The sequence below is a fragment of the Cyprinus carpio genome, chromosome B8, assembly GCF_018340385.1.
Source record: "Cyprinus carpio isolate SPL01 chromosome B8, ASM1834038v1, whole genome shotgun sequence".
NCBI classification, from domain to species: domain Eukaryota; kingdom Metazoa; phylum Chordata; class Actinopteri; order Cypriniformes; family Cyprinidae; genus Cyprinus; species Cyprinus carpio.
Window position 1 is genome coordinate 5,325,862 of NC_056604.1, and position 17,448 is coordinate 5,343,309.

Genomic DNA, 17,448 nt, shown 5'->3' on the forward strand with positions numbered 1-17,448 from the left:
AGCAATGCAGCCAAACAAAGAAAACTCCAGCCGATGTTATTTGCAGCTCGAACCCCCAAGTGCATTTGTTTGATACATCATATATAAGCAAGAAAAGACCCCGTGTCTGTTGCATAACTAGGAATCATGCAAAATATAACAAAAGCTGTAGTCCAATTTATAAAAACCATTTCAGTTTGAAAATTATCCTTTTCTAATAGGTCTTTGTTCTGATCTGTCGTCTGTACCATGTCTTGTTAATGTACCGAAACCCAAAGAAACCGAAGCAGACCACATCATTTAATGGAAAGACTAGGAGAGTTTAATGAAATGGGATTGCGAGCTACGACTTTGTTACCGCAAACTTCAAACAGCATCCATAACTGCAGCCAGAACCAGAGAGAATAAAACACAGAGCCATCTGTCTGGGCCCCTGTTACAACACTAGTTACAGTCTCACACAAACACACACACAAAGTAATCAAAGCACCCAGTGAATTTCATATACCTCAAGGTGCAGTGACCTTCTAAACATGCACTTACTCGCACACGCAAAGGTGAAGTAGCAAAGCAACACAAACACAAATGTGGACACTAACAACATCACCAAACAAACTCCCCAGTACCTGAGGAGCTTCGTACGTTAATGATTTATTTACACGTATTAAATATTGATCAGGAAAATGTGCAATTGAACGGCATGAGGTTCTGTTCACTCTGAGATAAATGCGAAATGCGCCACGACATGAGGTTTTATCTCAGTGTGAGTCTCCTTCTTCGCATGCTTTAAAAGGCTGCTGATCGCAGGCCAAACACGCTCTGCATTTTGAATGGGCACGAATAATGTATACGAGTTGTTGCTTAATTCCATGTAATTGCAATTGGTAAGAAAACCATCAAATGTGGCAATGATCACATGCAGTGGTCAGTGGTTAGTAGCCTGCAGGCTGCAGCTGGTCATGCTTGTGGCATTCATCTATTTCTCAGCGTTTGTCTATGTTTTATTTATTTAGTTTTACAGTGACTGGTGGGTCGATCACAAGCCTACAGCTTGGCAAAATAGTAGACTATATGCAAAAAATGAAATCCCACTAGCAATATAATTATGTGTTGTTAGGATAGCAAAGTAAAGGGGATGATGCTTCCCAAACACTTTCCTTAAATCTTTCCCAGGACATGAATAGTTGCACTAATTATTGATAATGAATATTAGGCATGATTATTATGTGTGACAGGACATTTTAATGAAGTCAAAATTTAAAAACGCTACAAAAACAAATCATTACATAATGTTAGGGATCATTTTCAGCACTCACAAATGAACCATACTCACATGCGAATCAACATAATCATGAATTTTGCATGTGGGCGAAAGATATCCAAATGCAGATTTTGCCTCGGTTCAGTTGGTCATGCAACTTTGTCATGTTGACCAACAAAATAAGCTTAGTTTGAAAGTAGAGTGGGTATTTTCAGATCATTATGGAAACCAAGATTAACACTTGTGTGGTGAATTGTAGGATTAATAGCACCGAAAAACATATGCAAATAAGGAGTGGAAAACCTAGAGCAGAAGCAAATCGCTGTGAATGCTTTAATTGTGAATAGACTGTTTGTGTTTACAAAAGTCTTTAAACTGACAATGTATCTGTACTTTGGGAATTCGGCAACAAAGCCAATGTAATCATCACACTTACATGTGATTACAGCTGGAAAGATAGCCAACTATAATCTTGTGTAAATGTGATGATCACATTGAAATAAACATAGACCCCGAAGCTGAGGCATTGTAGAGTTGTCAGCTGGATTGAGCACCATGCTGATCTCCTGTCAGCCAGTCATGATGAACAGTGTACACACTTATTAGACAATCTGGAGAATCTTGAGTTCTCTGGACAATAAAAAGTGGGCGTCTTCAAACTGGTGGGTGTTTTCTAAATCATACTATGAAAATTATGTCCCTTACCTGACTCCACCCCTAAACACATCTATCACTGTGACGTGAGCAAATCAGGTAACACAGATGCAAACATCTCTATAAAAGCCATATTTAGGCTATAATATTACAAGAATTGTGCTTTCTGGCTTCATAGCTTTTAGTAGTGTAACAACAAGGGAAATAAGCAAATAACAAAGGGGTAGGCCCCCAGCAGCTATTTTTTCCCATTTCAAGCAATGGTTATCAATGAAAGTAAAGCATGTGAACTGATCTGGATCGTGTTCGGCTATGGTTTGGTGCTTTTATCACCACTGAATAATTCAGACTCTCTCGGCTGGCCTGTTCAGAGAGCTGAGGGTGAAGGTTTTGAGTCCTACAATGAACCCAGTGATTCGCTAGCCATTTTCTAGAAGAGCAACTTTTCAGTGTCATGTATCTTAAAATATATTTCATGTGCATATTTATTAGGCCTGATGTACAGGCGCTCCAAAAACTATATGGACACTCAAGCCGCACTTTTGGCTAAAATGTATGGCATCTGCAAGTAAATGCTGCTTGAGCTTTTCTCAAAAGGACTAACGTTATTTTCCTTTTGTGTTATCTTGTATTAACTTTGTGATTTTTTTTTTTTGTGGATGTATGAAGTCAGTTTTCTTCAAGTTTAAACAGAGAAACCACAGGTGTCATTGATCACAAATAATTTTATTTTAAATCGTATATCAATTGTTTTATTATTTTAAACAATATTTATTATTTGGAGAAATGCTTTGGTTGAAAAGTGTGTATGTACAATATTTCAGGAACAGATTTTTAATCGCAGTAAACCGTGAACGGCTGCTTTCGTGTTAAGCAGGAGGTTCCAGGTCGTGGAACATCCCCCTTGAGTTTATGCAACTTTAATATCTTCAGACCCTGCACAGTTTTCCGATTGCACTAAAAATACAACATTGGAATTACTTATGCATGAACTCCCAGAAGAATGCTGATCTCTACTTTAACTCTAAAATGCATGCATGACTTAAGCGTTTTTGCTGTTTCGTTCACATTAAGTGTTCTTTTCATCATTAAGTTTTTTTTTTGTCATATTGTTTTAACATTTGGTTTACCATTTTGTATTCAAATTGTATTAATATATATATATTTTTTGTGGGTAAAAAATATATATTTTTGTTTAATTTCCCATCTGTTGTCTCTTTATGTTATGTTATAGGCAAAGTCAACTACAATGCCCATGCTCAAATTAATATTTAGTTGGAAAGTATGGAGCAAGATGTCATTTAGCAGATGTTTTTTCTAAATGGATTTACAGTGAATTTCTTTCAGTTGAAAGCCTCCCTAAAACAGCCTGAAGATATAAACACTCTTAATGAGCTAAATGAAGGCATGCCATTGACTTAAAAACCCAATACCATAACAGAAAACCCTTTGCATTTTTAAAGTTTTTAAAAAAAGTATTATTTAATTATTAATCATTCTTCCATATAAAGCCATCTCCAAATGTCCCCAAATGAATTTATCTACAAATTTGTCCCCAAACCAAAGTATTTATTAAAAAAAAAAAAAAAAAAAAATATCTTCAATATATTTAATTGACAAACTTTCTATAGACAACTAGCAACTAGCAAAAATGCAGTTATGTGTTCTAGCCTGGCTTCTGATTTGTATCTCTTTATGCAGACGTTTTAACCATTACTTCAACATTTAGACCTCATATTAGCTTTCGGATGACAAACTCACGCTTTCTGCCTGATGATGCAACACTGTTGTTTTAAAGTGAGCAATTCAGTGTTTAGACACAGAAACCAGATGGTTTTATTTAGCTCTTTGTGTTTGCTCAAGCTGGAAGCCACTAGGTGAGAGATTGTTCTGCTTTTGACAGGATGTCACACCTGTAAGGTTGAAGCGAACAAGAAGGTGTTGTTAAACTAAATCACACAAAAAAGAAGGGAAAACAAGACAATCCTAAAGGAAATACTAAAGGATTTTGTATTATAATTTGCCATGTCAAAGTTAGCTTTACAATGCTTTTCACAATACTTATTCTTTAAAAGCAGCTTCACAGAGCCCAATGTCCCCAGTCAACAAGTCAAAGGTAGCAGTGGCAAGGAACAATCTCCTTAAGATGTGCAGGTGTGCAGGGAGAGAAACCTTGTTTGGGGAGCCTATTCAACTCGCACATATGCAAATGTACATACAGTATGCTAACAATGATTACTTACATATAGCAGATGTAGCATACAGTATAGCAGATGTTTACTGAATAAATTATTCAATAATTTGATGTTATCCTACAGCAGAATCTTATTTGATTCTTACAAGATTATTATTTGATCCTTGTTGGTTCCAAATTAAGAGAGATGGATATTCCTTTATGACAAAGATTTGACCAGTATGTGGACTTTGTATCTGTTTCTTGCAAATGATGGAACTAATAAATATTGCAAATGTTTATTTTGCTAGACATAACATGCGTGTTATTTTGGGATTGACTTTTACTATTTTATGTTTTCACGCTTGTGGTTACAGAGACCCCAGTGATGTATGGATCAGTTACTTTATTTTTATTTATTTATTTAGGCCTGCATCTATAAATGATTTACTTATTTTAAAAAATACATTCAAATGTGTTACATAACCAACGTTCTGTAACCCATTTTGTTGTAATTTGACAAGAAAACCATAAAACACAAAGGACCCAAATGAGTGAAAAATATATTTTGACCTTTTGTGAAAAGGCATATTTTGTTTGGGTCAAATGGAGTGACCCTAAAAAACGTAATGGTAACAAATTACAATAAGGATCTGTTAGTTTACTACATTTGATAGTTAACATGCACCAAACAACAAAAAAGCTAACACTTTAGATTATAGTAAAAAACACGTATTCACAATTAACTAAGAACTTTTCCTCAATAAACTCTAAATTTTCTGCTTGTTGATAGTAAGGTTGTTGTTGTAGTAGCCTAGTTATTTTTAGGTGCTGGGTATAGTTAGAATATGATCATGCAGAATAAGGCATGCTTTATAAGTAATAATAAATAGCCAATCTGCTATAGTTATTACATGTTTTAAACTAGACTTCAATAGGTTTTTTTCTGAGCTAATCAAAACACAGTAAATGTCTGTTGAAGCTTCATCCCAACTTTTACCACAAAAGTAGCCTAACAGGTCCCCGGCAAAAAATATTGTAGAAAAGTACAGTAAAAGAAGTGAAAATAAACAGCAACACCCCAAAGAGAGTATGAGGACTAGAGTGACCAGCACAGACTGCATGTGACAGCATACATGGAGAGAGAGAGAGAGAGAGAGAGAGAGAGAGGGGGGGGGGGGGGGGTTGGGGGGAGGGGGAATCGAGCTTTTAAGAGATTTGATAGAGATTAGAAGCGGCACAATGTTGAGAAATACTGTATGTTCGATACGAATCTCATTTCGTGCTGAAAAGGCAGAGAGCGCGCGCGAGGACGCGGACTGATCTGCGGAACGCACGACTGAACGAATGAATGAATGAAACGATGAAGACGAGCTCTGGGCTTTCTGTAAACAGGTCATAGATGATCTCAGCAGGTCATAGGTAAACTAAACAAGTGCCAAAGCTTCAGGTGGTTTGAGCGAGTCGTAATGTCTTCGAGGGTTTGAGGAGAGGTCGTGGATGTCTCGACAGACTCCTGGAGAAAGTTCAACATCAGGATGAACAGGTAAAAAAATCGGACTAAAATGTTTATATTTGTGTCGTGCAATGTTTTTACAATAGCCTATGTCGTTTGCTTCCACAAAGTTTATTTCTGTTTTCTGTCAATTGTTATTTTTTAAGTTATTATAACATTTACACAACGCACGGACAAAATTGCCATGTTATTAGTGTTTTTTTTTCCTTTTCTTTTTTAAAATTTTAAATTGTATTTTATATACATCCTACATGTTAAACTGTTAAAAAAAACGATGTAAATGCAGTAATAATTGATTTCTATGGTGAATATCAATCATACATATATCAAGGTACCATGGTATTATTACCATGGTTTGGACACTGATATGATTATAATACTGTAGTATTCCTTGAAGAGCCTTGGAGTAAATGCTACATGAATATACAGTACATAGGATTCAGCACCGTGTATCAAAGTACCATGGTAATGCCATCTGATTCCATCATTATAAATGGTTTTTAGGACAAAGAAACATTTTCGGTCACTAGTATTGGTCATACTATCGTATTCTTTGAAGTACAATAAACATACCTTGAACATGGTAAATGCATAAGGTAATCATTCAGTACAGTTTATATATATATATATATATATATATATATATATATATATATATATATATATATAATTTACCATTATCAGATTATATCTCTGTATCAAGTGCATAGGCAAAACAAATGTGTTGGGCATTGTATAATGTAACAATGTTTTTTTTTTTAAGTGACTGATGGTCGTTTTTACAAAGTTACTTGTTACAAAGTTGAATAAGCAACCCCTTATTCAACTTTATTTTTTTTAAATTTCTGTCATTTCCATCATGTTTTTAATGTATTTATGCTATCTTAATAGTGACTGTAAATGAAACTGTCATTTAAATGCTGCTGAAATATATATTCTGCTGATATTCCACAATGTTTGCATATAGCCCAAAATAGCCCAACCATAATAATTTTATTCAGATTTAATAATGTGTGATTTATCAACAATTCAGTTCTGTGTAGCTTCTTTTTTTTTGATATGCCTCTGTTATGCAGAATTTAGCACTATATGCATAAATATTTGAAGGTTTGCATTAATGCATGCATTATTTCATAATGTAGATTATCATATAGGCTTTGACGTGTCCATCACGTTTACACAAAAGAGGAGTTAAGTAGCTCTTGTAAGGCTTTGACACCCATTGCAATGTAGATGACTTTTGTGCTCATTTGTGCATTTGTCTTGAAGCTCCTTTTATCTGCTTTCCATGTCCTGTAGGATGAATTCCTAGTTTCTAATTCCATGCTATGAGGTCTGTCGAGTCTCTTTGAATTATCATTGCAGCACTGAACGCCCTGTCGGCTGTGTCATGCTTCTGTGCATGAGAGGTCAACATTTAAAAGTCTTCCGTTTGTGTGAAGAATGTCATTTGTCGTCAGGGATGTTTTCGAAAGTGTTGTAGCTGCTCCCTGTGCCCTCTCACATAATGTCAAGAATTCACAGTGTGTGATCTTCATCTGATAATGTGTGTGCTCTGTGAGATGGCCCTAGAAAAATCAGCAAGAGTTCATGTGAAATCTTTTATGACAGAAGTGATTTTTTCTTTTGCAAATTGTGAGTGCTTATTTCCTTATGCAGGAGATTTTTATTTTTACCCCCCAATCACCTGAGCCATAAAAGCTGTATATGGTGAGACTAATTACTCTTGATCAGCAAGAAAATTATGTAATGACAACTCTGAATGACTGATGGCACCACAAGAATACATATAGTCTCTTCACTAGTGACCGTTCTGAGCCCTGATGTCGAGCAGATGGGAAAAAATTCATTGTATGTATTTATTTTTTAACACAATATACAGCAAGGAGAACAAACAAAGTTACAACAATAATAGCTAAATAAATAAAAATGTGAAAATAAAAGAACTGGCTTTGAAACAATTTTTAACTCAGAAATTGCACAATTGTAAATTTTCAGAAAATAACAAAGAAACCACAAGTAACACACTGAATTAAACATGAAATTTTTAAATAGAAAGACTGGAATAGTATTTTTTTTGGGGGGGGGGGCATACTCTAGTAATCTTTGTTTTATTTCCAACTTTGAAAAACTTTTTTTTACAGTAAAGAATATAAAAAAAGAGTTAATGTTAGAATAGTAAGAACTTTACATAAGGGTCAACTGACCCTTTGGAAAGACCCGCCTCCCTTTAGTTACTGTTGTTGCTACGTCTGACAAGCCATGCTGCTTGTAATAAATAAATACCGATTTCTGGCTCTTTAATGTGTCATGACAGATCGCTGTAGAGCCTCAAGTTCAAAGCGGCACGTGAACCGAACATCGCTTCCTCTGTACTAGTTCTAGCACAAAATAAAGATGAATGAACATCAGAAGGAATTTGTTTCAAGCGCGAAAAGACATCAGTACACACCATTTCTCAATTTTAAGTCTGCCGACGTTACTCTACATTCCTGTCCAGTGTTGTGCCAGATTGGATATATATGGTCTTAGTTTAACAGTAATATTCAGGTACAGAAATACCACAGAAACTGAATAATATATTTAACTTTGAAATAACACTGGTTAGTCTTAAATGTATAATTAAATAAACATTAGGGACAGACAGCAGCAGGTTTATTTAGGTTGCTATCTCTTTAAGTCACATAAATTTTGTTTCTCAACTGTTTACATTCACTTAATAGACTATAACCAACAACATTTAGACAATTTTTTAATATAAATGTGACTATATCATTTTTGTATGTATTTGGCAATAAGGTGCAACACAACTTAATTATGTAGGTGCACGAACACAGATGCGGCTCTATGTGTGCGTGCTTTGGGTGTGAGCTCACAGAAAGCGGTCTCACAGTTTAAAACTGTAAGACTCAAAAGCATGTGCAAATGATGGGTAACCCGATTGGGTAACCCACCCAATCTGGCAACACTGTTCCTGTCTGGTTTGTTTATATTTCCTGCAATAATCCAAAAGCCAATGGAAATTGCATTTTGTCTGGGGGAACCAGGGTGATGGTAACTTACGGGTTGGCTTACAAAAATATATCTGCACTCCGGCACTCTATATTTAGGTTTTACAGAATGCTGACTAGGTAGCAAGAAAATCCTAAATATCGCACATCCTTATAAGATTGTTTTAGGAGTTACATTTTGTGTAACCAAAAAGCCGTGCATGTACAGTAGCATTGGCTGTTTGACATAGAGCATATTTCTTACGATGGTCGTCTCTTGTATGTGTCAGTGAATCCACAGAGACTGTAGCTTATTTGCCATTTTGTGATTCTGAAGGGATCTCTTTAAGGCCGCAGCACACCCTCAATGCGCCCTTTTGCCTGATGCGGACTATTACCTGCCATTTTATGCACCATTACGTCACTGAAGTGTGCGGTATTTCAGACTGGGCTGTATTTTGCTGCACATCTATATTGTTTGCTGCACAATGCGGGATTTGCAGAATTTCTTCTTTCCATTATTTCCTGAACAAGAAGATGAATGAGGTTTCAAAATACTCCCAGTGTCCGTTACAACTATTACGGACAGTCTGTTGCAAAGAGCCTCAGCTTATATCTGAACCGCTGACCTCATTGTTGCAGAATGGTCCATCTTAATCCAGGTACATTGACACCCTTTTTTGTGCTGGGTCACTTTGACTCCGTCTAGTCTATCATTTCGGAACGAGTTCTCTCAAACTTCTCTCTTTAATGGCTCCTATTGGATATCAGCTGCAAGATTGAGGTCTGTTACCAAGGAAAAAAGGCCCCCAATGATATGTTGTATTGTCCATTATTCCAGCCCTTCATTTCTGAAGAGTGATCACATTATCTTGAGTAAGTATGTCACGCTGGGAATGACCTCACCATTTGTCACCAGCCCAGACACCCGAATGGGCATTAATAGTTTCAGCTGATGAATTTTAAAAAGCATTAACTGAGACTCTGTTTGCAGACTACGAAATGAAATTGGGATTTTGGTTGAACATGATATAAAACTATATCATGTTTTTGGCAGAGGGATTAATGAAACTGTGATAAGAAATTATTATTAGGCCAATCTTTCTACTTTAAATCAAGTCCGTAGAGTCATATAATACTTAAGTTAATTGCATATGTTGAAGGAATAGCAAAGAAACTCGCAGTGAATGACAGAAATCCAGTATAATAGTCTGCAGACTGCTATTATTGACTGCATATTAGCTGTCTCTGATGTGCAAATGATTTAGAAAGTGCTTTCCTCTCCCTTTGAAATGCCTCATAAACATGCTGCTTTTATCATTCACTTGGGGTGGGCTTTTCATTGGTGGCTTTTATTGCTTGTTTACAGGTTTGTTTGGGATCACCATTGGGATGTGTCCTGTGAAAGCCGTTTGCCCCTTCTGAATGCACAAAGCGATCTTGCGTTTACATTAATGCCACATTACCGTATGCGTTTGCTGCACTGCGAGTGCCAACCGCACGCAGCCCTTCACAAACAGTGATTACTGTGATTACATGATGCCACCATGGATTATTGAAACAGCCCATTATGTTTAACAGCTTCAAATGATGTTTTATCACCGTGAAAATGATATTTACCAGAGAGAGTGCAGGGAAGAGCTTGTCTCTTTCGATTATCATCTGACGTCGTGCCACTGCCACTTTAGTGCCAACCCAGAATCAAATTACTTGATGAAATGAACCCACTTTCAAAACAATTAGTTTGCAATATTAAATATGTCTTTTAATTTCAGAAATAGCAGTGGGGTGCTTTGGTACACTCAAGCACACACATCTCCAGATCATATAAGGGAACAAATTGTCGATAACAGTAAGGGACACTATAGATATTCAATCTGATTTGTGTCAGTTGAATGAATTTAAAGGGAAACCCTTTGGCAGGCAGGCAGGCCACAAGCTGGCGAAAAAGAGCAAGTGAACGGTTTAGGATTTGATTAGGGTATTCGAAGCAAATTCGATCTCCAGTTTCCACTGTAAATGCAATCAGGGCTCATAAGGAACTGGAACAGCAGGGTCTGATACCTGAAGTTGCTGCATAACACCTGTCACTGAGTAGATGTTGCAGTTTCGAAGCAACTACAGCAAAAACAGATGCCGCCGCTACAGCTATGTGCTCTGGAGTGTGATGTAAAATTTCCATCAAAATGTAATGCCTTGCTACTAAGAGGTTCTGAAAGCTGTCAGATGCAGCTCCAATGATTTATCCTTCCACTCTCGTACATAAACCATGGCTTGTGTTCGGAATAGAATTCTTGTGTACTGTTGACGGCATACTGCACAATATGTACTGCCTATTTTTTTTAAACAGTATACAGTATGTCATGAGAAACTTTCACACAGCAGCATGCTAAATTGTCACATCTTTCGCTACATTGTATGTTCTATAAAGTAAATGTAATACTGTTCATTTTGAATCCAAGTTTGTATAAAAAACTTTGGCAGTCTGATTCAGTAATCAGTCCAGAGGGTGATGTAAAAATCTGAAACTCGTATTAAGCTTTTTACCTTCATTTTTTGCTACTTATCAAATGCCTTTTATGGTTATATTTCATGTTTTTACTTTTGACCTAATAAAGTTTTTCAAAAAGTAATGCATTTGGCTTCCAATGATACAACAAAAGATATTCAGAGTAAGCCATATGTAAAGTATATGTGTAAAGAAAGCAAAGAACAATTAAAGTAATTATTGCTTATGTCTCCACATGTCATTTCCAGTCAAACTTTGCCAAATGATAATATTTAAGAAATAATATTTACTATTATCATTTTATTATGAAATATATTATTTATTAAAAATAAGAAATAAAAGATTAAAAAAATGTAGATAGGATGCATACATTTCTAGTTATTAAATTAGTCTAGTAAGACAAAGGAATTATCTTTATCTTCAAAAAAAATGATCACCACAGCAGTGTTATTTTAGAATCATTGATATAGTTTTTATTAATTAATTAAATATATTAATTAATATTTTGAATTGCATTTATTTTTATATTTTCTGTTTTTCTTTTAATTTTAATTGAAATTTCAGTGATGCTGTTGTGTTTTCTATTTTTTAGTGGCTTTTGTTTATTTTATGTCTATATGATTTTTATTAATTTTAGCACATATATCTATATTATAACACAAAAAAAAAAAAAAAAAAAAAAAAAATATATTTAAAATATTATATTAAAACTCTTAAAACTAAAAAAAAAAAAAATTTTTTAGTTGTAGTTGAGTTTTTTATTTTTTAAATGTTAGTTAAATAACCCTGTTCCAGAGAATGTATTAAACAAAATCATTAGAGACATACTTAAATTTGTTGATTCAGGCAGATGACAAGCATGTACAGGTGCATCTTAGTAAATTAGAATTTCATGGGAAAGTTCATTTATTTCAGTAATTCAACTGAAATTGTGAAACTCGTGTATTACATAAATTCAATGGACAAAGACTGAAGTAGTTTAAGTCTTTGGTTTTTTTAATTGTGATGATATTGGCTCAAATTTAACAAAAAACCACCAATTCACTATCTCAACAAATTAGAATATGGTGACATGCCAATCAACTAATCAACTCAAAACACCTGCAAAGGTTTCCTGAGCCTTCAAAATGGTCTCTCAGTTTGGTTCACTACGCTACACAATCATGGGGAAGACTGCTGATCTGACAGTTGTCCAGAAGACAATCACTGAACCCACTTCACAAGGAGGGTAAGCACAAACATACATTGCCAAAGAAGCTGGCTGTTCACAGAGTGCTGTATCCAAGCATGTTAACAGAAAGTTGAGTGGAAGGAAAAAGTGTGGAAGAAAAAGATGCACAACCAAAATCCGAGAGAGAACCGCGGCCTTATGAGGATTGTCAAGCAAAACATCCATCAAGAATTTGAGTGAACTTCACAAGGAATGGACTGAGGCTGGGGTCAAGGCATCAAGAGCCACCACACACAGACGTGTCAAGGAATTTGGTTACGGTTGTCGTATTCCTCTTGTTAAGCCACTCCTGAGGTGTCTTACCTGGGCTAAGGAGAAGAAGAAGTGGATTGTCGCCCAGTGGTCCAAAGTCCTCGTTTCAGATGAGAGCAAGTTTTGTATTTAATTTGGAAACCAAGGTCCTAGAGTCTGGAGGAAGGGTGGAGAAGCTCATAGCCCAAGTTGCTTGAAGTCCAGTGTTAAGTTTCCACAGTCTGTGATGATTTGTAATGGGTAATGTCATCTGCTGGTGTTGGTCCATAGTGTTTTTCTGAAAACCAAAGTCAACTGCACCCGTTTAGACCAAGAAATTTTGGAGCACTTCATGCTTCCTTCTGCTGAGCAGCTTTTTGAAGATGCTGATTTCATTTTCCAGCAGGATCTGGCACCTGCCCACAATGCCAAAAGCACCAAAAGTTGGTTAAATGACCATGTTGCTGGTGTGCTTGACTGGCCAGCAAACTCACCAAACCTGAATCCCAGAGAGAATCTATGGGGTAATAGTCAAGAGGAAAAATGAGAAACAAGAGACCAATAAATGCAGATGAGCTGAAGACCACTGTCAAAGAAACCTGGGCTTCCATACCACCTCAGCCGTGCCACAAACTGATGCCACGCCGAATTGAGGCAGTAATTAAATCAAAAGGAGCCCCTACCAAGTATTGAGCATATGTACAGTAAAAGAACATACTTTTCAGAAGGCCAACAGTTCAATAAAAATTGTTTTTTATTTATTTTTTTATTGGTCTTATGAAGTATTCTAATTTGTTGAGAATTGGTGGGTTTTTGTTAAATGTGAGCCAAAATCATCACAATTAAAAGAACCAAAGACTTAAACTACTTCAGGTCTGTGTGCACTGAATTTATTTAATACACGAGTTTCACAATTTGAGTTGAATTACTGAAATAAATGAACGTTTCCATGACATTCTAATTTATTGAGCTGCACCTGTATGTTCACTGTTGAACATTGTATTTTCTGAAAGTCTACAGGGACAAAATAGTTGAAAATAATCGAAGAAACTTCATCTTGCGTTTCATGATGATTCATCCTGTCTTTTTGTTCTTGTACAGGTCTGTTTGTCTTTCCTCAATGCATCTCTCTTTGCATTTCTGAGTAACTGTATGATCATCCTATAGACTAGAGCTTTATTTCTATACGCTCTCAACATCAAAGGTAACTTTTCTTGTATTGAAGTTTTAGTTACCGGCTACAGTCTCTCCCATTCTTAGCTCAATTCCATCTTTTGGACCTTTGAACCCTTTGGAGAGCCATTCTTTCCACAGCTGGTCTTACAATCACTACACATCAGAGCAGTTGGGCTCCATTCCCCGGAGCTTCACCACATGCCAGACTATATCACTCTCCGTTTACAGCATTTCAGTGCAGTGCCATTCCCAGCGGACGCTTTGAGAATGAAACCTGCGTCTTTAAAGCACATTGTATCTGGTCTTGTTTATGATATGTTATCCACTGGGCATGAATAGTTAAAGAGTGCTAGAAATTCAAATTACGTTTTTAAAAGTGTTTTTAGTGTTCCAACGCTTTTTCCATGTAACATTATTGTAGAATCATTGTCATCAGAGTGCTGTGAATCTACTAAATTCAGCATTGCAAGAACAGAAGGTTTGCAAATTTGACATAAAAAGTTTCAAGCTTATGACATGTTGATTATTTACTGGCCCAAGTCAAAAGTACATGCAAAACTTTCATGCAAGAGTTTAATATTTAGAAATAGGGCTGCGTAAATTATTGAAATAAAACCAAAATCACAATATAGAAATTAAAATAAAAAGAAATTAAGGCTAATTGTTAAGACTAGACATTAAGAAATTAAGCCTAAATATTTGTATTTGTATTATTATTGTAGTATTTTTCTTAAATATGTTTTTAATATATGCATTTTTTTTACACTTGTATTACAGTGCAATTTTATAATAGTAATATTTATTATTTTATTTAAACATTGCAATAATAATTGGTCTTAAAAATAAAAGTTATTTTTTTGTTTAATATACTATTTAATAAATATTTATATCCGTACTTAATATGTATTCACATATATATCAAATAAACTTGAATATATATATATATATATATATAGATATCTATATATATATATATATATATATATTATATATATATTACAGTGTAATTTCATAATAGAATTTTATTTTATTTAACCTTTTTATTTAATATTATTATTATTATTATTAGTTATTGTTATTATAGTAAAATTGATATTGTGCAGCCTTACAAACAAAAAGAGAAAAAAGCATTTTAAATTGCAATCACAATTTCACTAAAACTTAAAAAATAGGCAATTAAAGTTTTAAAAAAGAAATCATCACTAGTAATTGCACACCTATTTTTCCTCATGTACATATTTTTGTTTATTTCTGACAGGTTCCTCAGATAGTGGATGAACACTTGCGTGTTTGATTCCAGGTCATTATGACATCACATCCTCCTCTGCTCTCTTTGGACCATCAGGTCAGGATGTTCCGGGTTTTAAGCTGGAGCAGCTGTCACTCTACCACATGGCTACGCCTCCTGTCGATTCTGTGGGTGGGGCTAAGCCCATGTTCATCAGTACACCAGCACTCGCATCCACATTCCATCAAAATCCCGGGGGACATCACCTTGGGGGGCCTTTTCCCGGTCCATGCCAGGGGTCATGCAGGAGTCCCATGTGGAGAAATAAAGAAGGAGAAGGGAATACACCGGTTGGAGGCCATGATGTACGCACTGGACCAGATCAACAGCGACCCAGAACTGCTGCCCAACATCACGCTAGGGGCCCGGATCCTCGATACATGTTCCAGGGACACTTACGCTCTAGAGCAGTCTCTGACATTTGTCCAGGCCCTCATTCAGAAAGACACGTCTGACATCCGCTGCTCCAACGGCGAACAACCGATCATACGCAAGCCTGAGCGCGTGGTGGGTGTGATAGGGGCATCAGGAAGCTCAGTGTCCATCATGGTGGCCAATGTCCTGCGGCTGTTTGAGGTAAGAACTCACTCATATGACAGTGAGTGTGTGAGTCTGTGCAACATTCAGAATTGAAAAATTGGCTCCAACTATCTATCTATCTATCTATCTATCTATCTATCTATCTATCTATCTATCTATCTATCTATCTATCTATCTATCTATCTATCTATCTATCTATCTATGTGTCTGTCTATCTATCGCTCTATCTATCATTCTGTTGTCTATTGTTTTGTTGTTATGTTGTTTCATGTATCATTCTATCTACTGTTCTATCTACCATTCTATCATTCTGTATATATACATACTACTGTATATATTACTCTATCTGTCAGTTTATCTGTCTACCGTTCTACGTATCGTTCTATTGTTCTGTAATTCTCTCTGTCCATGAGGATGATTAAACACCATGAGAATGAAAACATTAGGATGATAAACAAAACAACAAAAAAATATTAAATATAATTTGTCAAAACACTTATATGTTCGTGGATCAACATCCTTGAACTACACTCTAGAATTCCTGGAACAACAACACATCAGCTATTTTGTTTTTACTCACCAAGGCTGCATTTATTTGATAAAATACATTAAAAATGGAAATATTGTAAAATATTATTACAATTTAAAAGAACTGTTTATTTCTGAATATATCTATTTGAATGTATTGTAAAATTTAAAACATATCATCATTAATCAACACTTCAGAAAAAAATTATCCTTAAGAAATCATTACAATATTCAAAAAAATAACCCAACAAACTTCAAACCACCAACATTGCCCTTCAAAACATCACCCCTGCTTCATATTTTTCTGTAAACTGTGATACACAACCATTTTGGAGTAAGATTATAAAATAAGTAAATAAATAATGTTTTTCTTTTTTCAGCAAGGATGCATTCATTTGATCAGAAGTGACAGTAAAGACATTTATAATGTTACAAATGTAACAAAATGTTTATTTTAAATAAATGCTTTTCTTCTAAAGTAGTTTTCATTAAATAATAAAAATGACTTGAGTAATGGCTGCTAAAAATTCAGCTTTGCGATCACAGGAATAAATGTGACCCTAGACCACAAAACCAGTCATAAGGGTTAATTTTTCGAAACTGAGATTTATACATGCTGAATAAATAAGCTTTCCATTGATAGATTTGTTAGGATTTGTCAATATTTAAAAATCTGGAATCTGATGGTGCAAAAAAATCAAAATACTGAGAAAATCACCTTTAAATTTCTCCAAATTAAGTTCTTAGCAATGCATGTTACTAATCAAAAATTAAGTTTTGATATTCTTACAGTAGGAAATTTACAACATATTTTAATGGAACATGATATTTACTTAATTACCTAATGATTTTTGGCATAAAAGAAAAATCAGTAATTCTGACCCATACAATGTATTTTTGGCTATTGCTAAAACTATACCCCAGCGACTGGTTTTGTGCTCCAGGGTCACATATTATATTTTAAAATATATTTAAATAGAAAACTCTTATTTTAACTAGAATTAATATTTCACAATAGTACTGTTTTTATTGTATTTTTGTTCAGTAAATGCAGAATCGGTGACTTCTTTCAAAAACATGAATAATCTTAATTATTCCAAACCCCCAGTTTGACCCCCAGTGTACTGTAGCTTTTAACCCTGCCATGACCTTTCAGCTCAATAATAGTTGCTAAACATTTCCTGTAACTAAATATTGCACATGCATGAGTGAACTTGTGACTCAGAGTGTCCAATTTGCTTGTTGGAAAAACTGGAGAGTAGATTGTTGTTGGATCAAGCTCAATTTGGACAAAGATAAGAGAGCACATTTGTGTAATCAGCATTTTTTGTGTGTTTGCTACAACAAAAGCATGGAGAAACTACAGCGAGAA

At 35.2% G+C, this 17,448-nt stretch overlaps 1 protein-coding gene across 1 annotated transcript in view; it reads left to right on the forward strand.

Annotated features, from left to right (window-relative positions):
• The first annotated feature begins 5,276 nt into the window (after positions 1-5,276).
• LOC109045602 (metabotropic glutamate receptor 6-like) overlaps positions 5,277-17,448 on the forward strand; it is a 200,175-nt gene continuing 188,003 nt past the window's right edge. Inside the window, exons 1-2 of the mRNA XM_042729350.1 lie at positions 5,277-5,613; positions 14,979-15,584. Of these exons, the coding sequence (XP_042585284.1) occupies positions 15,027-15,584 (558 nt within the window). The 5' untranslated portion in view covers positions 5,277-5,613; positions 14,979-15,026. The remainder of the gene's footprint in view (positions 5,614-14,978; positions 15,585-17,448) is intronic.